This window comes from Lathamus discolor, chromosome 10 (assembly GCF_037157495.1).
Source record: "Lathamus discolor isolate bLatDis1 chromosome 10, bLatDis1.hap1, whole genome shotgun sequence".
Taxonomy (NCBI): domain Eukaryota; kingdom Metazoa; phylum Chordata; class Aves; order Psittaciformes; family Psittacidae; genus Lathamus; species Lathamus discolor.
In genome coordinates this window covers 20,097,845-20,122,130 of record NC_088893.1, presented here as the reverse complement: position 1 = coordinate 20,122,130, position 24,286 = coordinate 20,097,845, and the positions used below count along the sequence as shown (strand labels likewise).

General features: G+C 54.4%; 1 protein-coding gene and 1 long non-coding RNA gene across 6 annotated transcripts in view; one reads left to right on the top strand and one right to left on the bottom strand.

The window, feature by feature from the left end:
- Positions 1 to 540: 540 nt before the first annotated feature.
- Positions 541 to 23,854, top strand: FGF1 (fibroblast growth factor 1). Of its 3 annotated transcripts, none has more exons than XM_065690390.1 (4): positions 541 to 770; positions 19,370 to 19,563; positions 21,910 to 22,013; positions 22,980 to 23,854. In XM_065690390.1, exons 2-4 carry the CDS (start codon positions 19,395 to 19,397, stop codon positions 23,172 to 23,174), a joined length of 468 nt encoding a protein of 155 aa, XP_065546462.1. In that variant the 5' UTR covers positions 541 to 770; positions 19,370 to 19,394; the 3' UTR covers positions 23,175 to 23,854. The 3 variants fall into 3 exon arrangements, with proteins under 3 accessions (XP_065546462.1, XP_065546463.1, XP_065546460.1); XM_065690391.1 differs by lacking the exon at positions 541 to 770 and adding an exon at positions 2,654 to 2,918 and having other exon boundaries at positions 22,983 to 23,854; XM_065690388.1 differs by lacking the exon at positions 541 to 770 and adding an exon at positions 2,657 to 2,918.
- The window catches only part of LOC136019822 (uncharacterized), a 32,138-nt gene continuing 11,100 nt past the window's right edge, over positions 3,249 to 24,286 (bottom strand). For 2 of the 3 annotated variants that reach the window (XR_010615073.1, XR_010615074.1), the window contains exons 3-12: positions 22,664 to 23,006; positions 21,978 to 22,079; positions 20,721 to 20,828; positions 18,324 to 18,461; positions 15,431 to 16,442; positions 15,000 to 15,246; positions 14,335 to 14,570; positions 12,795 to 12,990; positions 10,806 to 10,909; positions 3,249 to 3,582 (exon numbers count right to left, since the gene is read on the bottom strand). This is a non-coding gene — a long non-coding RNA (uncharacterized LOC136019822). Of the gene's footprint in view, positions 3,583 to 10,037; positions 10,570 to 10,805; positions 10,910 to 12,794; positions 12,991 to 14,334; positions 14,571 to 14,999; positions 15,247 to 15,430; positions 16,443 to 18,323; positions 18,462 to 20,720; positions 20,829 to 21,977; positions 22,080 to 22,663; positions 23,007 to 24,286 lie in introns of those variants that run through there. The other variant, XR_010615075.1, reaches the window with a different exon arrangement.

The following is a 24,286-nucleotide window of genomic DNA, read 5'->3' as shown; positions in this document are numbered from 1 at the left end:
AAAGACCTAACTGGGGAGCATGGGACCAGGCCTTGCTACAGTTCGTGTCAAGCTGCTGCACGCTGTGAGCATATTTTTAATTCATTTATCTCCCAACAGCTTCCTGCCAGGCTGTTCCTAGGGGAGAAACTGGAAGAAAGAGGGCAAATGGTGCTGGGAGACTCCAACTCTGCAACTGTGCACACGAAGAGGCCTGGGGCACAGGGCAGCGGGACACACCATGCACACCACAGCCTGTTTGCCGTCATCCCCTGACTGCACAGAAGCAGCCCAGGGACAGAGAGGGCTTTGCAGCAGGAGAGGGAAAGGGCTGGGAAGCACACGGGGAACGTGAGCTGCAGCAGGGTTTAACCCCATCCTCTAGGCAGGCTGAGGTGCTGGGAGGCCCTCCGGGCAATGGGGGAGGCAGGCTGGATTAAATCCCTGTCTTTCACCTGGGCTGGAGTCCAGCCCCGAAATAGCAGTCCAAAAACAAGATCACATGAGAGGAAAAAAATAGCTAGGCGAAGGATTATCCATACTTCCTTGTCCTATGTGGGTGCAGAGCAGCGTGTGGCCCGCGGTGCCTGCGGTGCCCGCCATCTGATGACAGCTCCCAGCCAGGGTCCAGCTCAGCCCCGATGCCTGCGCCCATCTGAGGAACCCTCCCTGGCTCCGGAGCACCCGTGAGTGGTGCAGGAGCAGGAACGGGAGCTGCCTGTCCACCGGCACCGTGTCCACCCTTTGCCCCTCCAGTGCTGCTGCCACCACCAGCCCCTGCATCCCAGCAGGTGAGTGCCTCTTCCAGCATTCCCAGTGCCCCGGGCAGGGCATCCTGGCAGCCTCGTGGGGGCTTTGCAACCCCTTCCCATAGGATCTGCCTCGCGCCGTCCTGGTTCCTGAGCTCCCGGCCAAGTTTGGTTGTGCATCTCTGGGGGAACAAGTGGGGTTTCCTTTTCCTCTCTCCAGGCTCACAGGCAGGGAGCTGGCAGGGAAGCAGGAGGGGGGACTTTTCATTTCAGGGCTGTTCCCAGCTTGTCCTGGCTGAGTGGCATTTGCTGAGCCGTTTCGGCAATCCCAAAAGGAATGCAACCAAAGCTTTGGGACCTGAAGATCTCCTGGGTCTCATTTTAAACTAACAGCAGGATTTGCCTAAGTCGTCTCCGCTGTGTGACTGTGGGTTCAGGGGGAAGAGGAGCCGCTGGGGCAGCGTGTGCTGGGGCTCAGCTGCCTGCACGGACACTGCCTGCATACGGCTGGGTGCCAGGTTTCCAAACAACCCCAAGAAGTGTGTGTGATTTATGGAAGTAGTGGCCGAGGAGGCCTGCGGATGTTTGCGGCAGGGAGCTGGGGAGGTTCCTCACCCCGGGCAGCAGCAGGGACCAGCCACCAGCAGCCATCCCAAGGGCTGGGAAGCAGCCTGGGTGCCTGCTGTGCGGGCAGGGGGAGCGGGGCTGGCTGCGAGCAGTGCAGGAGCGCACCCCAGGGCTGGGGTTTGCTCCGTGTCCCTGCGGCGCTGCCGGCCGCTGGCTCCATCCCCGCTCGCTGCCTGCAGGACGGAGCAGACGGGGACACAGCGCAGTGGTTGGCAGGACGCCGGCAGCGGCGCCCGGTGCCCCGCACGGCCTCCGAGCTGCCAAATGCCAACCACAACAGGAGCAGGCAGGGGCAGGGGGGCTGGGGCAGTCGCCCACAGCTCCAAAACAAGGGGATGCTCCCTGGCATGAGGAAGTGGAGCAGCGTTTCCCAATATTCCTCATATCCTAACAACCCCGTGCCTGCCATCCAGGAAAGGCCAAGCCAAAGCCAGGGCCACTCTTTTTTTGAGACACAGAAATGTTTGGCTGGATCTGTCTTGTTTTTTTCTTTCTATTTTCAACATGTGCCTGAAATAGCTGGAGGAAATCTTGGGTGGGCTTGTTCAAACTAAACCAGAACAGGAATAACAGTGATGCCAGGGAGGCCCAGAGCCCACCTGCGCTGCTGGGTGCATTAGGAGCCATCCCCACCGGCTGCTGTTAAGTGCAGTCAGCCAGAACGTGTTTCAATCAGAATGCTGGGCTCGGCAGGCTTCCAGCCCAGCCTGCCCAAATACACAGGCTCCATGTGAGCCGGGACTAAAAGCCCATTCTAAGCGAGCCTTAGATAACGCAGCTTAAACACCACATCAAAGCCCTGGTGGAGAATGGCCAAGCGGTGAAGTCATCGCTCTCGCTTCAGTAACACTGCAGCCAGCTCACACGCAGCAGCCCGCAGCCTGCACCCCAAACCTGCTGCTGGCACCCCAGACACAGAGCCTGAACCCACACCCCGCCGCTGGCACCCAAACCCGCCGGTGCCCCGTGTCCGGCCGCGGCACAGACCCAGCCAGCGCAGTCCTCGGGGGCTGCATTCTCTCAAGCTGACAGCGCTCTCCGGAGCTTTTCGGCTTTTAAGGCCAAGCTCTGGCAGCCCGAGGCGCGGTACCGGTGTCCGTGCCCGGCGCAGCCCTGCGGCTCCCCGGGCAGAGCACAGACCGCCGGCCCCATCCCAGGAGCTGGTGGGGGGGGTGTTATTGCCTTCCCCACTGCGATAACCGCACCAGCACATCAGCCCCGGAGCGGAGCGCTGGGGATGTGGGAGCAGCGAGCGGCGCTCCTCCATCCTGCGCTCCGGGCTTGGGTTTCCCCAGCGATGCGAGGCTCAGCCCCAGCCCCAGCGCCCGCCCCGGCGCCTGCCCAGAGCTCCCGACGGGCAGGTGGATGCGATCGAGCTCCCCCGCCCGCCCCCCGGCAGCCACAGCCCCCCCCTTCCCCATCGGTCCCGCCGCGGGGAGGCAGCTCTGCATCATCACCATCATCACCATCGCCACCATCAGCGCCGGGGGTTGATCGGTTTGATCCCTCTTCTCCCCTCGCCCGACACAGCGGAGCCGCAGCCGGGAGGACGCGGAGCCGGCGGTAGGTGCCGGGGACGGAAAGGGGGGAGCTGCCGGTACCCCCGCGGGGACCGGGGTGGGCTGGGGAGGGGGACGGACGGGGAAGAGGCATGGGTTCAGCCCCCCCGAACCCCGCAAGAGGCTGCAGCCCCCTGAGAGAGGAGGGAACCCGGAACCAAACATCCGTTCAAATTGTGACCTCAGAATTACTGCAAATTAACCCAAGAAACCTGGATCAGGATGAGAATTGAAATATAAAATACATTTTAAACGGCAAAACACATTAAAAAAAACAGGGAATCTGTTGAAGTGACACAGCGCTATGAAACGGTTCATTTCTGATGCAAAATGGTTCATTTTTGATGCAATATATATATTTATTTAAAAACCAAAACCACTTCCTTGGGCCCGCTCCAGCCAGACACCCTGCTCCTCCTGAATCGTATCTTTTGACTTGCATGCGATTTTGTAAGTTCAGATCTCATGAGAAGCGATAGCGCGCAGCCAACCTCTGCTCCCCCTGACCTTTTCCTGCCCGAGTGCTGGGCATCGCCTCTTCCTTCTCCTCCTCCTCCTGCAGCCACGGCTCCCTGGCTGTTCTGGGGATGCAGGGACAGCGTTTGGGCTGGGTGGTCTCAGGGGTGTCCAAGCCAGCAGGGAAGGGTCAGGATCCAAGCTGGGAAACGCTGGTGGGGAGGTAAGAAGAAAATGGGTAAGAGCAGTGGTTGGACAAGGCAGGGTGGAAGCAAAGCGAGTTCAGGTTAATTTTGTGTGACCTGGCTGGTTTCCTGGCCGGACATCAGCAACGCCCCGGTTCAGCACCCCACTTTGGGCATGTGCCCCATGCCTTGCCCATGGGCTTCAGAGGCTGAGCATTGCTTGTAGCTGCCATGTGGGTGGCACACTGGAGGTGCCTCAGGGTCCCTCCCACTGCTCAGAGGTACCAGTCCCCCCCGGCTCACCCCACCAGCCGCATCAGCATCCCTCGGGATGGCTGCCACGGCCGTGCCGGTGAGACATCACCTCACCACCCCACTGCAGGGTTTGCTCCCTGCTCCCGAGCACCCCAGCATCACCCCACTAGCTCCTGGACCCAGTGCACTGGGTGGTGCTGGCAGCAGTAGTGGGGAGCCCTGGCCACCTCAGCCCTACAGCGATCGCCTTGGAGAGCGTGAGATGTACGGGAAGATCTGCACAAACAGGGGTCTAAAGTTTAATGGGTTCCTAAGGGCAGGACTGGGCTCAGTGGTGATAAGGCAGCACAATGTCCAATTGTTCTCCCTGCACTGCTGGGTCGGGCCCCGCTTCCTCCGGCTGCTCCAAGCCCTCAGGATGCGCAGGAACACGCACTTTGGATTAGGGCTGGGGAGAGTTCAGGCCCACCGAGGTCTCCAGGCAGACCCAGAGCTTTGCAAGCCCTTTGGATAAACTTTCCTTCCCAGCTCCACCCCAGCCCAGGGGATAGACTTTCCCTCCCAAGCTCCCCAAATGACTTTGGCCTTCCTCCCACTCCTGAGACCTTGATCTTCCTCCCAACCAAGCAGCTCATCATGCAGCTGGCTACGGCTCCTTCCACTTTATTCCCCATCAGCTGCATGGCTCCTGCACACTGCTTTTCAAGGCGAAGCCCTGCGGTGCTCAGGACCCCCGTCCCTCAGCACAGGGGTGATTGGTGGCAGGGACCTGTCTGCTCTGTGTCTGCCTTATCAGGCTCTTCCCCTCTGCTAAACGGCACAAACAAGCAAAGATGCTTGGGGAGGTGGCAGAGGCTGGAAGGGACGTGCGGCATCAGTGGGCAGCGGGGATGTGTGGGGCTCAGCACCTGAACTCACCCAGCAATTAGAGCTTGCAGCAATTTGCCTTTATATTTGGCATCTTCGGCTTGGCTCGGATAACAGTTAACAGCTCAGAGCACAGTTGTAATGAGGAGTTAGGGCTAAGGCACAAGGCCCATAAGGATAATAACTGCGGCGGGTTTATTTCAGTCTCTTATTTCAATGTGCTTCCAACGATGCGCTCATACAACAGACCCACACCAGAACATCCAGCACCTTCTTAAACACTTGTTTTCTCCTTTGACGCCAAGTCAGAAATGAAACAATAACGGAGCTCGGCACTTAGGAAGGACCTTGATGATTCTCGCACAGTAAAACCCCCAACCTCTGCTCCGCACCCCATGGGGACAGAGGCTTGGTTCTTCCTCACTGTGTCGGGCTCTGGCCAGCCCTGGCTCTGCCCTTTGAGTCTTATTTGTCTGTAAATATTTGCCGGACGCGGCAGGGCACAGGCTGGGGGTGCCGGGTGGTTTTCCTCTGGACGGGGAGCCCAGACTCTTCCCGTGCTGTTTGCTGTGTGGGGCACAGGAGCAGTGTTTGCTGGGACGTGGCTGTGCCACCGAGCCCTGCTCTGCGGACCAGGCTGCTCATGGGTGCTGCGTCAGAGCCCATCCATTTTCCAGCACTTGGCAAAGGCTTTGAAGGGCGGTGGTGCATGTACCCGGAGGGCAGCCGGAATGTCCCGGATCCCAAATCGCGATGTCACCTGCGAGCACCCCTTTAACAGCCAGATAACCCAGGGTTTGGGTGGGGTTTTTTCCCTTAACAGAACAGTGCGCTGGCACACACTGGTACAACTCAGATAACCTTTCCTAATCTCATCGTAGAATCATGGAATGGTTTGGGTTGAAGGGACCTTAAAGCTCCTCCAGCTCCAACCCCTGCCACAGGCAGGGACCCCTTCCACTGGAGCAGCTTGCTCCAAGCCCCTGTGTCCTTGAGCACTGCCAGGGATGGGGCAGCCACAGCTTCTCTGGGCACCCTGTGCCAGCGCCTCAGCACGTCACAGGGAAGAGCTTCTGCCTAAGACGTAAGAGCTGCAGAGCACAAGTGGCTCCATGAGTGGAGCAGGACGTGGAGGAGCCACATCCCTGCCCACTGCTGGAGGTGAGGGGGCTGAGGAGATAAACGCATGGGAGAACACGCATATCACAGAAAGTTCTATTTCTATTAGAAACTTCTTCTAAATCCGAAGTTTTTGGCTTCTGCTTAGCAGGAAATAAGATTATCAAATGAGAGCTGCTGCCTCTTGGCGCCTGGCTCCATTTCATGTGCAATCCATCACGAGAGGCCGTGGGAGCAGGGAAGAGCTGCAGGGAGGCACAGGGAAGGCAGCTCCCATCAGAGTGGAGGGTCAGCCTCACCCTGTGCTGTTTAAATACCAGTTCAGGGTAACTGAACCGTGACCCCTGAAAATACAGCTGCCAGGTTGGACACAGGGGCTTGGAGCAAGCTGCTCCAGTGGCAGGGGTCCCTGTCCATGGCAGGGGTTGGAGCTGGAGGAGCTTTAAGGTCCCTTCCACCCAAACCATTCCACTATTCCATGATTCCCAGAAAGCTCCATCACAGCTGAACCTGGGCACGAGGCATCACCCCCTCGAAGCCAGAGGCAGTGACGCGTGGTGGGGTGTGTTCAGAAACCCCGCCTGTATTCTCTGCCAGCGCAGGTATCAGTGATGATCGTTTGGCCTGGAGGCCTGCCTGGGTTTGTCTTTCAAACCGCTCACAATAGAAACCTCTTTGCAGAAGAATTTGTTGAAAACCAGTTCAGCAAGAGAGGGACGATGGCTTTGTCAATGAAGCTCTGCCCCTCGTGTTGCGTGGCACCTGTGAATGCCGTAATCCTCCCTTCTCCCCCATTTGTGAGACAAGAGAGGTGCCCGACTCACTATTTCTCAGCAATGGCAGTTACCATTTTGTGCCTTGTTTTCAGCACCAGCGTCTGTTGTTTTAATGCTGTTGGAGAACAAAAGCAGATGCTGAGGCCTTCAGAGCAGTTGCAGAAGGGATCAGTGCCGTGCTGATGTCATGTACTCTACATGTTGTAATGTGTTAAACACGGAGGGGTGGCACTGCCCTCCCCAGGGACAGGGCCCACCTGCATGCCTGGGTTAGAGATAGCGATGCACTGCAGCCAGCGGTAGCAAAGGCAGCAAAGCTCTGGTTGCCACAAGCCCATCGTTTCTTTCTGAAACCTTGCTCTCACACTAAGGAAAGCAGCATAACAGAGACACTCCGTTTTCCCAGCTGCTAAACGTGGCAGATGAAAGCTGACACAGGCCCTCAGAGAGTGCCATGGTTAATATTTACAAATTCCTTTCAAGAATAGCTAATACACAGCCAGTGCTAAATACTCTTCTATTAACCCCAGCACAGCATCTTAGCACACATCCATGGCCCAGCTTAAAGCCCAACCTGTGTTTTAATCAGGTAACAAAACCCATGCTTCTGGGCCTTCACTAACTCAAAAGCGAATTCAGAGAAGCCCCCTTTCCCCTTTGATTTACCCCAAGTCCCCGGCCTGACTCTTCCCAGAGGAGACAGAGGCGCTTTAAGAGGAATGAAATCACCCCTGAAAACTGCATCTTCCAGAGTGGTGCCAGCAGAGAAAGAGAGATAAAGACGAGAGGAGAGCAGAGGGGGAAAACAGTGATTACAGTGATCTGGTGAGCAAAATAACACTGCACACAGGGCTGCTTGCTGGTGTGGAAAAGGCGGCTGCTCCAGAAAGCTGGAAACCTGAGGAGCATAGAAGGAATCCATCAATACAGAGCGAGAGAGCCTGCAGCTCTCTGCGGCCACGGGGCACCGCTCCACTGACCAGTGCCTGGCTTTACAGCGCAGGGCAGTAATTATGGTCTCTGGGCAATTACCCTCCTCCTCCTCCTCGCCCAGGTGTATAAACTGCCTCCGCTCACCCCTGCGGGTTTGGCAGCAGAGCAGCAAACCCTCCCGGCTGGAGCAAACAGGCAAAGCGGCTCCGAGCTGCAGCCTCGCACAGCCCCTGCAGCTGCAGAGCCCCTAACGGGGCGCCTGCTGCCTGTGTATCCCCATAGTAGTGTGTGTATCCCCTCGTGTACCCCCTTAGTAGGGGGTGCATCCCCTCGTGTATCCTCTTAGTAGGGGGTGCACCCCCTCGTGTATCCGCTTACTGTGGTGCTGGCTGCCTGTGTACCCCATCACAGGGTGTGTAACCCCCTTACTGGGGTCCATGCTGCCCCTGCACCCCAAACCTGCTCCCTTGTGCATGGGAAAGCACACAAAGCGAGGGGGCTGCTCAGGGATGGATCAAGCAGACATCTCCTAGGCAGCATTTCCAAGCCTGACAGCTAACCCTGAGGACAAAGATTGGAAAAGAGGCAATAAAAGGGCTTTCCGGACTGAGTGTTTTGCAGGCTCTGCACCACTGACTCACAAGGGTGACATCCAAACCCTTTTTGTCCCCTTCAGACTCATTTCTGGAGCGGTGTTGTCCTGTCCAAGTTGTCTTCCCAAGGATTTGCACTTCGCCCACAGCGGTCTAGACACAGTCCATAAATGACTCATGACTTTGTGCTCACCAGCTCTGTCCTTGCTTATGGCTCTTAATTTAGATCTGTGCTTCAAGAGCCGAGATCTGGGCGTCAGCCTTGACCTCAGATCTTTGCTGCCCACATCTCTGCAGTCAGTGAATGGGCCTGTCCCACCTGCAGAGGAGCCCAGCCAGCACTTACCCATGCAGGGACCTTATTTGTGCAGCAATAAGCTCAGCAGCACTGCCCAGAGCAGCTTCCACCACAGCCACCAAAGACTATGGCTGGGCAGCTTCTCCTCCAGCGATGTCCACAGACATCCCCAGGGATGCTCAGGGACAAGCTCCTGGTACCCTGTGCTGCCCGTGCCCTTCCTCACCAAGCTCAGACCTCCTCTTCCTCCTCTACTCATGCACTGACAGGGTGGCAGTGGCTCAGTAGTGGCGCATGCGAGGTGCACAGTCACCCTTAGGGCCACAGCTCCCACCCAGCATGCCCAGCCCAGGGTCTGCAGGCAGCTTGCCCAGCCTGCAAGGCAACCTTCAGGGCACGGTCACCCTCACTTGCTCAGGGTGCCCCGATTCACACCCTGAGCCTGGCTGATCCGTGCTCAGGCCACACAAGAGCAGGAGCCCTGAGTGAGTTATTCCCGTTTGCTCTCATCCGGCGCTGCCTGGGTGGACAGGAGGGGGAGATCTTTACCATGACAAATCCCAGTCTGCGCATCAGCAGATGAGCTCCAGATCCAAGCTGTTCGCTTACACAAGGGACACTGCACACCATAAATCCCCTGAAAACTAAAACCTACGCCAATCTCTCAGTGCCAGATCACCTGGCTGCTTCCTGCACATCTCCCTGCCATGCAGGGCACCAACTGCATCCCTGCACCATCCAACCTGGAGATGGAGCAGCCTGTCCCCTCTGTGTACCGGCCATTCCCTGGCAGCTCCCCAGAGCTGCTTTTCACCCACTCCGAGTATGTTTTTCCCCAGAGAGGTCACTCGTTCATTCTCTAACAGCTGCACATCCTCATGGCGCGTGTTTATCTTACACAGAGAATACTGCTCGGCGGGGTACGTTTTCCACTGGAATTTCCATCTGCCCTTATATTTGAGCTTTATTTGCAGGCCAAATCTTGGACATAGAATACAAGTAAAACACCCTCCCTTCCCCTTCCTTAACATTCCCTTCGCTGCAGCATGTTCTAAAAAGCTTCTGGCTGATGCAGGGTCTCTGCGTGCTGATGTTCATATTTTCCCTGTTTATGGAGCATCTCCATTCCAATGCAATTCATGAGACACTTGTAGCTTGGCTGCATTTTAAATACTGCATTATCACCCCCGGTATATGCAGCATTCCCCTTTGGAACGTGGCTGGTTTTAGGGCACACACATCCCCTATTCACAGAGCTACGTGGGCAGGAAAGGGCTGATCCAAATGGTGCTCGCACACAATAACATCCACCAAAGGCCGGATGCTGCCAGCGGAGCTGGTCAGCAAAGCCCAAGGCACAGCTCCAGCTCCTCTCAGGAGCCCTGGGCGTAGAGCATCCAGAATGCTGGATACACAGCAGTGCTCCTGGCACTCCGGTTGTTCCAGAACTGTGAGCAGCCTCATGTCCCAGCACCAGCAGGGATAGCAGTGCTCACATCTGCAGGACCACAAGTTGCTGTCCCAAAGGTTTCTGGTTCAGTTTGGGGTTTTTTCCCCACTTAGATGATCCAGGGCATCTCTGCCTCCTGTCATCACCAACATCCTCAGCTGCATCCCTGTGGGGCAGCCTGACCCCAACAGCTTTCCCCTAAACTGGTCGTGGAAACACCAGGATCAACAACCACCATCCCAGTGGCTGTAATCTGCCCACTCGGGAGCTGGAAATAAGCACCGTGGGTGTCACCTCCATGGAAAGAGCTCTGGAGTGCTCTGCTACAGCAGCTGAGGTTCACCAGGTCCTTCAAATTGCAGCCTTTGCTCCTGCAACGTGCTTTTTATGGCGCTTTGTTGTTTACGGAGATGAGGAAGGGCAGAAGCCTTCCAGAAACCATCCCCCTGCCTCTGAGGGTGCTGTGATGGAAACAGCAGCGTCCGAGGCAGGGCTCTGTTTTCCTTGGAGCGGTGCAGAAGTGGCTGCGTGCTCCTGCCTGCTGGCGGGCGGCCTGAGGTCACGCTGCCTTCTTCACTGATGCCATGGCAAGGACAGAATCGGCGCCCAGCTCTTTACAGGTGCCTCACGTGCCCTGTCTGGGATAGGTGGGACCAGAACTGGGGCTCCGTCTTCTACCAAGCTCTGGTGCACCCTGGTGTGAAATTTGCGCTCCTTTCTAGGCTGGAGATGAGGGTGACAAGTGGGCAGGTTGGTGACCATGGGCCTCCAGAGCCACCCACTGCCCGGAGCCAAGAACTCCCCCGGTTTCTGCCTAAAATGTCAAAGCAGCGACCTGTCTGGCTCCACAGACAGAGGAGGTGGCAACGCACAGCTTCTCCTGACACTTTATTCCAGTGGCTACTTAGCCACAGGTAATGATGCTGGGGGGTTTTGCTGACTCACTCATCTGCACTTACCCAGATTCAGCTCTGAGCTCGCCTTGCTCTGATCTTTCATCCGAAGCTCTCCTTGCGTGCTCCTCTGCACTGCAGCCTGACACTGGAAGGCATTTTCGCCAGCCCTAAGTCATGCAGATAAGAAAATGATTATTTATTGTAGGATTTCCCTGTTAATAACAATTATCATCTGAAGCTTTTGTCGCACTGTTCAGTTATTGAGCAACAGAGTGCGCAGGAAAGCAGGAAGCACAAAAAAACCAGGAGTTCCCATCCACAGCTCCTAGACACTGCGCTTAAAATAAGATACTGAGCAGCAGAATGAGGAACAGAATTCCTGCAGCCAGCTTCTCTCAGAAGTGCACAAGACAAGCTCTGTAGCCCTTACACAAATATTTCAGAAGGAACAGAATTAACTCCCTGCACATTTTCAGCATAGGAAAAAAAATCACTGCTGAGCTTATGGTGAACCCAGAAACCAAGTGATTTTCCTTGGAACAACCAAGAATGAGACTATGCTGGAGGAAGTTTGATTTCTGAGTGATGATATGTCTACTGATGGTTAACCACGAGGATGGATGTGGGGTTTCACTTGGCCTGGAGATGAAACCCTCAATTCCAGCATCCTTCGCATCTTTGGGGAAGGACATGGTATAAAGCCCGAACCCAAACTCAAATCCCAGTTTTGAAGCCTGAGCCAAGCCCTGATTGAGCTTGGCCACCCTTCAGAGGGCCAGCTGCAGGAAGTGTTGCATCTGACACCACGCGAGGATTCCTGCTTTTCGCTCCTAATTCGAGCCTCATGCCTGGTTACCAACAGCACGCTGAGACTGCGGACCCGTCCGAGCACCAGGAGACTGGTGAGGGCTTGCGGCTGACAGAGGGTGACCAAGAGGGGCAGGGACCAGGCAGGTACCCGAAACGGGGCCATCAGCAGGAGGCTTTGCTTGGGTGGGACCAGAGGGCTCAGACAGGACATGGTACAACAGGAGAATCAGAGCAGCCTCTTGGCATAGGAGCATTGCATACAGTGAAATTTTGGGGCTAGAGCGTGACATCTAAGCTAGCCACTGCTTTTACTGGGCAGAGCTGGCCTGGGGCAGAGCAGCTCCCGCTGCAAGCAGCCATGTGGTGTATAAATGCTCCAAGAGACAGAGAGGAGGGAGGAGGGGGGAGAAAAGCGCCTGTAACCAGAGCAGGAAAACAGAGCCATGAGAAGCCTGCCCTGGCTGGGAGCAGCACGGCTGGCATCGCTGTTTGTCCATCCAGCCACCCATCCATCCAGCCACCCGTCCATCCAGCCACCCGTCCATCCAGCCACCCGTCCATCCAGCCACCCATCCATCCAGCCACCCATTCATTCAGCCACCCATCCATCCAGCCACCCGTCCATCCAGCCACCCGTCCATCCAGCCACCCGTCCATCCAGCCACCCATCCATCCAGCCACCCATTCATTCAGCCACCCACCCATCCAGCCACCAGTCCATCCATCCAGCCACCCATCCATCCAGCCACCCGTCCATCCAGCCACCCGTCCATCCAGCCACCTATCTGCCCATTCACCCGTCCATCCGTGGGCGCCCAGACAGCCTGGGTGCTCCTGTCATGTGGTCTGGCCTCTTGCCCAGTGTCCTGCTTGGACACCGGAGGTGAGTGGCAGGGGGCAGTGACATTCATCACCCAGCTTAACCTCCCTGTATGCCAGGAACCGGGTCCTGAGCAGGGTGTGCATGGGGTCCCCCATGCCTGGGGATGCCGAGCAGGAGCCAAGTGGGAAGATACCGCTTCACCCCTGCATCAGCACACTGGGGCATGCCAAGTGGCCCCTGCCCAGGAGGGTTTCTTACACCGTCACCAAACATTTCAACCACCAACAACAGATTAGTTACAGCATCCCTTTCCACTGTCTCCAGATGCTTTTCCCCTGAGAAGCAAAGCACAGGAGAGGTGTGCACAGCCTTGCACATAACCACACTCTGCCCGGTGACAAACACCCAAAACAAGGTACCTGCACCCGGTGAATCATTCCTGGGTCCTCATCCTCCCTGCATGCCAGAGGTGAGACCACGAGGATGGTGTCACTCATGGCACACCTTAGTGGCTGCTTCCAGCCAGCTCAGTGGTCCACACAAGCAAGATGCTGGGAGGCAGCACTGCAGTGGAGCACAGGAGGGATGGTGCTTTATATTTGCCTCAGCTTGAACCTGCAAGGGGGAAAGAGCACTTGTAAAAATGGTCATGGCCACAGCTCTGCCCTGGCCATGCAACCCAGGGCCCATGGTCCTTGCTCAGGCCCTGGTATCTGGGAAGAGCTGCAGCTCCTGCACTGAGTGTGCTGCAGTGGAAACATCCACCTGCACTGTCTTAAAATGAAGATGATAATCAGGCAATTGCCTCTACTGCAAAGCGCAAACGTGTCCCCTGAGTCCAATTCATCCTCCTGCCCATCCTTGGCTGAGATTTTGCCATTCTCCGCCCAGTGTGTTCTTTCCATACAGCAGGTCCCACACATCTGGCTTGCACTGTGCACTGGGAGTTAGCACTTAAATCCCCCACATGAGGCAATGGGATTTGCTGCTGCAGCCCGTGCTGCTCGCGTACGTGTCCATGGGTTTGGTCTGAACCCAGACAGGACACAGGAGGCAAGACCTTCCTGGCAAGGCTCCTGCTCTGGGGCTGGATTGAGTGCTGGAGCTGGGACTGTCGTTAAGTTAATGACCAGACTGCAGAAGGCTGTGGGTGGGAGGTGGGAGAAGCTGGAGGGTAGTTAGAAAGTGGATCTTCACTTGGTTTTCCCATCTCCCCATGGATGCCACCAGTTTGCTGGGATGCTGCGCTGGATGTCCCAGCTTGAAGCAGCAGCTGGGGTGCTGCAGCCTCAAAGCCACATACGGATCACACATGGCTTTGAAGCCCTGCAGAAAGATGAGGCAGGAGCTAAACCAGGGCTGGGATGGCACAAAATGGTCAAATCGAGCCTGACCAACCTCATGTCATAGAATGGTTTGGGCTGATGATGACAGCAGGCATTAGTTAAATTAATTCCTACAGCTTTGGTCACACTTTACCACATATTCCACTTACACAGGGTAAAACCTGGCAGATAACTCGTTCATTTAATCATATTGCTTGAGATAAAATCACCTTGCCACAAACACTGACGAGAAGCAAGCCAATGCATTCCACTGACACGCACAAAATGATCTATTACATATTTATCGTACTCTTGGCCTAATCACTTATTAAGACCTTCTAAGGGGATCCGCAGTCCAAGGAATTCGAGCCGTGCCTTGCACTGGCATCCCTGTGGAGGAACACAGCCCCTGCAGGCTGCCTGTGCTGATGATAACCCCAGAGCCACTGTGCCGCCGGTCCTGGAGCAACCAGAGCACAAGGAAACCTCTTGGTGACCTCTAATCCTCTCCTGGGTGAGGAAATCCATCCCGAGCAATGGATCCTGAAAACTTGGGATGAATAAAAGCCCTGTTTATCCAAGAGATATTCACTCAATATGTTCAGGCTGCTCTCGGATCGCCCCAAAAGGGTACCTGTCAGCCCACAGGGTACTTCAGGAATGCCTTGGAATGGGTGATTGGTGGAGAAAAGCCAGAGCCTGGATTCCTTAAAAATATTCTCCCTGTTAAAACAGCGTTTTCCATTCCCATCCATAGTGTTGAACCGCCTGGGAAGTGAGCGTGCTATCCAGGTGGCTGCAGTCAGGAGTGGGAATGGGGAGAGAGCCCACGGGAGGTGATGCTGCCTGATCACAGCTGAGCCATGTGCCCTGGAAGAAACAGGATTTCTGCTTTAATGGAGAAAACAACACGTTCCCAAGTGAAACAACGGGAGTGTTTCCACTGAACTCGCCAGAGCCCGGTTCAGCAGACACTGATCTCAGTAAGGACAAAACCTCAGCAGAGTCCTGGGTGTTGCTGGCTGGGGGCTCCAGCACCATCTTCAGCTGATCAGCCATCGACAGCTGTGGTTAAATGCACTCCCCATCAACGCAGCCACTCTTGTTCTGAGGGGGTGCTTAACAGAGGCTGTGCACAACACTTCAATCCCACATAAAGGATTGTATCCAAAGCCAAGGACAATTCTAATGCATTTGAGACAAACCCTTCTCTTGTTTTAACCCATGGCACGTGAGATACTTCTGGTTTCCTCCACACAGTAGCCAAGTATTCTATTCTTAAGGAAAAAACAGGCTCACCTTAGCTGGTCACCTCCTGGTTTCAGGGCCTGGCTGTGGGACCAAGGCACCATTTGGGCATCAGAGGCTGTGATGAGGCTGTGCTGATGATCCAGTGTGCTCAGGTGCAGGCACCAGGTCCACCAGCCTCTGATGCAATGGGCTGTCATGAACATGCAACTTTCCTGCCTCTGATCTCAAGAAAATGGATCCATTCAACTAAGTCAGGAGGAGTCTAAAGAAAAAGGAGCAGAGAGGAAGCATTGGTCTGGAAAGAAAACCAGGCAGAGACATTTTAGCGACATGATAAAGCTCCCCTTCAAGTTGCCAAACTCCCATCAATGCTGACTTTAGAATGCAAGCAAAGGGGTGAAGCCTGCACTGACGGGAAGGGAGAAGGACCTGACTCCTTTTCCATGGCCCCCAGCGCGCGCGGTTATTTCGGAGCTCGCCTGTTATTGGCAGCAGAACCGGCCCTCGATGCTCAGGCTCAGATGCTCGCGGGGTTTGGGATCTCACATCAAAGCCGCTGGTTTGGCTGCAGCAGCGGTGATAAAGCTTGGAACCAATCCCAAACTTCTCAGAACTTCACGGCTCTTCCGGCCCCGTGCGGGCTCGTCCCTCCTCACCGCTGCCGGCAGCACGCACGCTGCACTGCTCCAGCACCACGGCTCAGCCAGGCCTGGCTGCAGTGGAGAAGGGAGTTCAACCCAAACGTTAAAGTCCTTTCTGCTTCAGAAACCTCTTTCTGACCTTTGGGGTTCTGACACCTCCTTGCACAGGAAGAAGAGCCAGTGCCATGGGCTGCCCCCCGCGCCTGTGCCCAGAGCCAGGGCCACCCCTGAGCAGATGCCCTGGGTCCAGCTCCAGTGCTGATGCCGGTCATTCCTAGCGGTGGTTTCTCTTAGGCAGCACAGCACAGGAAGCTGCGGGAATGGGAGGAAGGAGGAGAGCCATGAACGCGGCTGGTCTTGGACAAACACTCTTCAACTTGGGCTCCAGCTTACTGTCCTAGTGCAGCCAATGGTATCAACCACTCAGCAGCTGCCATCCCCTCTTGCAGCAGTCTCCTCTTGGAATATTTTCCTTTCTCCATGGGGCACCAAATAACCGCTGCAGTGTGGTGTCTCTCAGCTTAGCATCCTGGAGGGAGCTTTCTGTTCGGCTTTGAGCTATTTAATCGTTTTGTTGGGCTTCTACCCAAAGAAATAAGGCTCTTTATGTTGTCTTTGGTTCAGGTTCTCTCTCTCATGCTTTTTAGTTCCCATAAAAACTTAACGTGTTCCTGCCAAAAGTGTAATAGTAGGGCCATGAGTGGTGGTATGCGTAAAGTACCGACTCCACGGTCATAAAAGTATGAGAACAGCAACAGTATTTAGCAAGGAGAGACAATAAGAGTGGAAAATAGCGTTCATTCAGCTTCTCCTGTGCAGTCAAAAGCAGCTGGCGAGCACTGAATCCACCCTAAAAATAGCAAAAAACCATAAAGGAAATATGTGTAAAGGAAGAAGTCATTTCCAGTCGAGCTGCTCTGTTGAAGCTATCCATAAACACCCCTGAGTGCACGGACCCTCAGGTAACCAAAGGGAGCATCCCAGCCTGCTCCTTGCTCTGCTGGCTGATGTGTGAGCTTGGCCGAGATCCTGATCTGAGCTTTGGGATATTTCTTTCTTGCTTCCATCCGGCATCAACCCAGGAGACTTCCAAGCACCTCTTACCCTCAGATTAAGGTTCAAGGAAAGCTTTAGTTCCAGGAAATGACACAATGCCACTGATCTCCATTAATGCTCTCCAGCACTAACGCCTCGTGTACCATGTTGGAAGTGTGAAGGCTTTCTTTCAGATAAGTTTTGGCAGACAGTCGGCATTAAGAACTAAACTACTACAAGAAAAGTGTGATCTCCTGATAGAAAAATGAGTCTGAGGACAAGACATCAAATACCTCATTTCACCTGCCTGAAGACTGTGGTAAAAAAGGAGCTTGAAGCTATACTTCGCTGGTCCATCACCTGCTTTGGAAAGCCACCAGGAGCCACGAAGCTTGTGAGCCCTTGTGGGTTGCTTCACAACCCTCATCATGAAATACCCATGAAGTGAGAACCCGTGTTCCCACCTCAAGAGCTCTTCCCAAAAACCCTGTCTGTGTTGGACGGGGGATCTGTGAAGCTTCACAGCTTCCAAGCACACAAAGTCTGAACACGCCAGTGCTGAGATGGACACGGCTTTTGTGCCATTCAGGAGCAAGGGCATCAGCATAGGAGGCTGCAAAACTCGGTTGGACTCCCTGGGGGAAAATGGATCCTTCAGGCTTTGCAAATAGCTCCAGAGCAAAAGCGGGGGTTGAGGAGGTGCGGATACGGGGAGGGACCGCTCTAGGGACACTTTATAGACCTAGATAAGAACCCAAACAGCTGCCAGCACAAGCCAGCATATAGCTGAGGAAGCGCTGGGCTGATAAAGAAACACTTGGTAGGCGCTGGGGGACTTGCCAACCAACGTCAAAACGGCTCCGGAGAAAGGGCAGTGGGGAAAAGTCTGTAATCCTTTGTGTGTGTGCATTGCCTGCGAGCTCAGCTGCTTTATTGTGATTTAACACCTCCATCCGCAGCAAACTCCGGGCTGACAGTCAGGAGGAAAGGGAAGCTGTTGTGAACCAGCAGCTACCAGAAGGAACTGAGGCTGGGATGGCAGGGGATACTCTTCTCTTCGCAGCCATTTTCCTTTCCTAGGAAATCTTGTGTTGTGACAGAGACCCCGAGGGGACACATCTGGGAGTAAGGCACAGAGCCTATGTCCTAACCACAGTGTCTCTATTTGCGAGGTTTCAGCTTTTAACAACCCAGCTTGCAGACATTTTTATCTTCTGTAGGCAATGGGGAGCCACTGGAAGGGGGGGGTTCCCCTCCCTGCGCTGCAAATTTCAGTACTTAAGAGTTTACAGCCACGTTTAGGGATTATGTGGGTATATACGTGTGTGAGAGCTGCCAATAGCTGCAATCCTTCCCATCTCCCAGGTCGCTCTTAGGTACCACAGCAAACTCACACTGTGTACCAGCTCCCTCCTAATACACCAGGAGCACAACTCAGTGGTGAAGACACGTTTTTACAATCTATAAATACATATCAACAGTGACTATATTCTATTTCCCATAATACAGCCATGGGAATACGTGACATACGAAATAATTTCCCACATCTACATTTGTACTGTGCTCTGTCTTTTTCTGTTCATAAATCCACTTCCCTACAAGCACTATGGAAATTTGTATATGGAAAACAGCATATTCATGGGAGACTTTAAATGTAGTTTCTAGGCTAGAATCCACCAGATAGATTTGAATATACCTGGAACACATGTGGGATTCTGGTGCCCAGCCACAGCACATCCCGATCCTGTGGCTGCAATGGCAGCTCTCGCCCTCCGGCATTCACAGCATCTTTCTCTTACCGGTCTGATGATGCCTTCAGGTTGCGGCACAGCATCTGCTGAAACATGGATCATGGCCACAAAGTGTATTGCAAAAGGAGGTTTCAGAACAACCTCCATGTGTTTCCCAGGCCCCAAGGAGAGCTCAGGAGCCCCATGGGAAGCAGCACTCCCAAGCCAGTGCCTGTTGCTCCTGAGCAGCTCGTAGTGCCCCATGCCCAGTTACACCCCCTGCACCAGCCAGAGCTCTGCCTGCCCCTTTTAACCAGCCTTATTGAGACCCAAGGGCGCACAAACATGGTATAATCTAGACTCAAAGTTCGTTTTTTCCTTATACAAGTGATCAGTGTATGGGCACATCCCTGCTTACTGCCCAGGCAGTCAAAGCCTCCTGCTCCCTGTCATCTCCCACAATACCTAACGCTTGTTATGATCTTTAGCATGCGTGTGCCTTGGCCAGGTGAGGTGCAGGGTGCCAAGATACGAAGTAATATTTGCTATCTGGCATGCAGTGCGTGTTGCAATACCTAGTCATAATCGTGTTTGAAAGCTATAATAGCAGAGGGAGTTATTAACCTGGGCTCCCTTCCTGCCTCTTGCGGCTTTCAATCAGACACTGGGTGGTTTTCAGCCTTCTTTTTCTCAGTGTATAATTTTAGTGCGTACGTCAATAGAAAGCAGAAAGAAAACAGAATTTATGATGATAAAATTGAAAGGGCAGAGGCCTGCCGCCCAGCGAGGAGACAAACCCCACACCCCTCCCACGCTGGAGGAGCATCACCTTGGGGCTGTGTCACTGCCAGAGCCATCATCCACCGTGTGATTCACCTGCCCTGAGCCAGCCCGGGTACCAGATAGGACCCCCGGGCTCCCTCCCATCCCTTTAAAAGCCTGGCAGGAGCCGCAGTGTGTGCCAAGCTCTCAGTGCCACCGGCCCTGCTGAACCCCATCACATCTCTTGCAGCCCGGCGGCAGGGAGAGGCTGAGCGATGGCCGAAGGGGAGATCACCACCTTCACCGCCCTGACTGAGAAATTCAACCTTCCCCCGGGGAACTACAAGAAGCCCAAGCTCCTGTACTGCAGCAACGGCGGCCACTTCCTGCGCATCCTCCCAGACGGCAAAGTGGACGGGACCAGGGACCGGAGCGACCAGCACAGTAAGCAAACCCGACGGGGCTTCTTGGTGCTCCTCCTTGCACCCATGATTTTACAAGCTAGGAAGGGGGGAGCGGGGGAAGATGGGCTCTGTACCAAGCTCTATTTCCTCCTTGTGCCAACATGCCTTCCGGGACACACACCAAGCACACCCATAGCCCGGGCAGGCACGGTATGTGTGCTGTTCCCCACCTGCAGGAGTCTTAAATCTGAAGCTGGTCATGAGTGTAATCACAGGCAGGCAGACTGCACGGGACCCAAGTGCTAATTGCATGGCTGGCAGCTGGAAGAAAAGGCTTAGGAGCAGCCTCATATCCTACATGCACACGGCCATCACACAGCGCGACGGTATCTTTGCATTAGCTCTGGGGTGGAGGATTCAGCACAGTAGCCATAGAGGCTACTTTTGCTTCGACCATGCCCTGCAAAGCCATTAGATGAGAGCTGAGACATGTCTCAGACACCAAGGCAGCCTTTGTCCCTCTGGCAAAGCAAGCCTGCCACCTTAGAGCGAGTGTTTCCTCTCAGGCTGCACCATGCACACAGGCAGCAAGAGCAGGCAGCGCTGCTGCCCATGGCCCCGCTGCGCCCCGGCACGCTCACACCTCGCCGGCTGCCTGCCTGGGGCTGCGTGTTTGGAAACCCGTGCCAGAAAGGAACCTCCTGCGGATGATCTCGTACACTTGGACACGGGAACGGACAAATATTTACAGAGGAAACTCCTGAAGGGCCGCGTGCCAGCGGAGCAGCCCTGCAGAGAGGTGCCTGCCTCCGAGCATCACCGTCCTGCCCCTGCAGGCAAGCCACGGCCATATGGGAAACCTGGGCTAAAGGCAAGGACAGAAGACCCCAGAGAGCAACGAGGCACCAGAACACTCGCAGCTCATCCGGGATGCAATACGCAAGGCTGCATGAGAGCCTGTGCTGGGGCTCTGCAAGCTGCCCATGTGTTTTGCTCCAGATAGGTATCAAGAATTCACATTGTTATTGTAAATTGCCTTGCCCAGCACTAGCCCCAGAATCAGGGAGGATCTCCAAAGGGAACAGAAGTGCCTCACCCCAAGGCGCTGGCATCCAGCCCTGCAGAAGGATCTCCTCACTGTGCACTTTGCTGCCGTGTGTGGGCATCTCAGGCTTGCCCTGGGAAATGAAAACTTACCAGGATGTTGCAGACCCTCAAAGGATGAAGCCTGCGCTTGTTCCCACAAACAGCCCCATTTCCTCTGTCTCATCCCATTACTTCACAGAAGAAAATATCTGTACGGACCTGGAAAACCACAAGAATTTGTGTGTGAGCTCCTGAACCTGACATTCTCCCTCCTTCTGTGGCCCTAGACCTGAGTGTCCCCATCAGCAGCTGGAGGGTCCCCCCACTCCCCTCTCTTGAAATCAGGCTTTGGGACAGTGTCACCATTTCCATCTCATAGAATCAAAGAATCATGGAATGGTTTGGGTTGGAAAGGACCTTAAAGATCATTCCATTGGGAAGTAGCCACACAAATAGAAACGTTAACTCTGCTGTGTTAGGTACAGGATGCTGAGTGGAGGAGGGAGATGGCCCAGACACCCTGGCCTGCAGCTGACCCGCTCACCTCCCTCGGTACAAGACCAATAAGGAGCTTTTTTTGCCCTGGAATTCCCAGTTGAGGTCCAGGGTCAGTGCCAGGGTCGGAAAGCTGGTGCCCAGTGGGCTGCATGAACCAACGCAGCATCACCCAGCCCAGCCTGCGCAGGCTCTGCTCTCGGTTCATTATCAAAGTCATGTCAGTGCCACAAACTAGGACAATCTAAGCTGCGGCTCATGGCTTCCTGTGAGAGGTGTTTTCTTAGGATGAAGACCAGCCCTTTCTCCACTCTTTGTCTATGATGTGCCGGACAAAGCCACGCACAGCACACTGCTGGATGGGATGCTTTGGGTCAGGGGTTTTCAGGCATCTGAAGTCTGCCCGTCCCTGGTTTAGCTCTCAAAATACTTCAGTGTATGTCACTCCCTAAGTGTCTTGTCAAAACCACATGAGAAATTGGTAAATTAGAGCCAGAATTAAAACCCCAATCTCCTGTGTCCCATTCCAGAGCCCTAACCAAAAGGCTGCTCTTCCTTTGATGTAAAGTAAGGAAAAAATTGGTCTTTGGTTCCTAAAGCATGGCTGTGGGGTTTCTTTGAAGGAGAGGGTACAGGGACACACTTCTATTACATGCTGTACTGTTTCCTATAAACTCTTTATAAGCCAGGCTTTGGAACAAAACCACCCTGCTTGGGCGTTATCTCTGACAACATTTTGTTGGGTTTTTTCCCCCCTTTTCCTATTTTCCTTTCACTTCTGTTGTTGCTTTATTTCTACTTTCAGTTCAGCTCCAGCTGAGCGCGGAAAGCGTGGGAGAGGTGTATATAAAGAGCACCCAGTCTGGGCAGTACCTGGCGATGGACACCAACGGGCTGCTCTACGGCTCGGTAAGTAGGAGGTTTAGGTGGGACCAGACACGGAGAGGGCTTGAGGTTTGCAGAAATCTCGAGGCTCTGAGTAATGCAAACCACAGGCAGCAATTAGGCTCTGTTTGTTGTTTTGGCAGCTGGACGGACACTCTTCATACGGCTTTATTTTGGGGGGAAAGAAATAAATAACCAGATAACACCATTTACCACCCAGGCAGCCCCAGGCGATGGCCCACAGCCACTGAGCAAAGACCTCCTCACATTTTTCCTCTGCATCCTGGTTGCACCAAACCCTGCGCTGGAGGCAGCAGCAGCATCCACAACATCGCAGTGTGAGTGGGATGGTGCAAGGCAGGAGCTGACCCCCCTGCGCCTAGGAACTGTATGGCACAGAGTGACCCAAAATAATGTGGGTCCTTAAGAACAGCCCCATTTAGAGCAAAGTGTGTGACACACAACCCTGGTCACAGGCTGCTCAGCCTCCCCAAAGAGCTGTTTTGTTCCCTGTGCTCATGCTCTGAACCCACAGCTGCCACCGCACAGCTTGGTGCCAGTGCCAGGACCAGCTTACAGAGTGGGGCCGGGCTCAGGTATTGCCCAATAAAGTGCCCAGAGCATGGTCAGATTACTGCAGGAGTAGCCCAGGGGACTACAGTAAGGCTACTTACCTCCATGCTTTGAATATAAAGTGCTCCATCACTGGCGGTGTTCAAGGCCAGGTTGGATGAAGCCTTGTGTTGGATGGTTTAGTGAGAGGTGTCCCTGTCCATGGCAGGGGGGTTGGAACTGGATGATCTTGAGGTCCTTTCCAACCCTAACCATTCTATGATTCTATGATTCACCGGGGCACAGAGATCCCAGAGGTCAGTCTTGACACATCCCAGCAGAAGAGCTCCCAAGCTGGGATTGCTGCACTAGGAATGCGCATCCTCCTCCCCGCAGCATCGCCCCATCTCACTGTGGTTCCCCGGGGCTCTCTTTCAGCAGTTGCTGGGTGAGGAGTGCCTGTTCCTAGAAAGGATTGAAGAAAACCATTACAACACGTACGTCTCCAAAAAGCACGCGGATAAGAACTGGTTCGTAGGTCTGAAGAAGAACGGGAACAGCAAGCTGGGGCCGCGGACTCACTATGGCCAGAAGGCGATCCTCTTCCTCCCGCTGCCCGTCTCGCCCGACTAAGCACTGTCCTGGAGGCTCAGAGATGACCCTGAACCCCAAATTCCAGCTGTCACCTCCTCCTTTTCCCTCACTCTCTCTCTTCTGTCTATCATGACAGAGCCAAACGTTAGAGCTCCGAGCTTTAGGTAAAGGCTTTCCCAAAACAGACAGAGCAGAGCTCCTCTGCTCCGCACGATGCTTTGCAGAGATGAGGTGGAAAAGCCCCAACACCCTCCCAAGGTCCACCGGCACCCACCACCCCTTCCCTCTGCCAGCGCATGCCGTGAGCAGACTGCGAGTCCTGGGGACACGCATGTACCCACTGTGGGCAGGCACCCCAAAACGTGGCCAAGGGCACCCCAAGGACACCCCGGTTACAGAGGAATGCACGCTTTTACTGTCCCCTGCCATCCTAGAGCCAATCCCCCCTGGGTACTCTGTGCTAACATATTTAATCATCTAAGTATGTAGCTTCTAATATGCCCTTCAAGCAATTTGGGATTGCAGCAACAGTCATGTTATCGAGTGCCAGCCTGGTTAAATGGTATCCTTGGTGTATTAAGCTAAACTAGAATCAGCCAGAAGCTCCAAGCCCTGGACATCTTACCCTCCCTTTCAATGTGCATATTGCTATATGTCATGCTAGAACCTGCCATATGTTATTTGTATTTATTTATTGAGTAAATATGTCTCTTCTACAATCTGTTCATATGCAGTTTTAGGCACCAAAGCCCCCTGAGGTTGTCCCGGTGAGGGTGGAGTGCAGTGGGGATGACTAAGGTCTGATGCTGAGGGTCTGATGGTGCAGCAGGAACAATCTGCATGATGGTAACAGTGCATTGCATCCCATTCCCAAGAACCTTCCTTACCTCATCCTGATTCCACAGAATCAGTAGTGAATCCCAGACTGGTTTGGGCTGGAAGGGACCTTAAAGCTCCTCCAGCCCCAACCCCTGCCACGGACAGGGACCCCTTCCACTGGAGCAGCTTGCTCCAAGCCCCTGTGTCCAACCTGGCCTTGAGCACTGCCAGGGATGGGGCAGCCACAGCTTCTCTGGGCAACCTAAGCATCTAAGCACATGTAATATAACCCATACCAAGTGCACACAATCCCACTATAAAAGGTGAGCAAC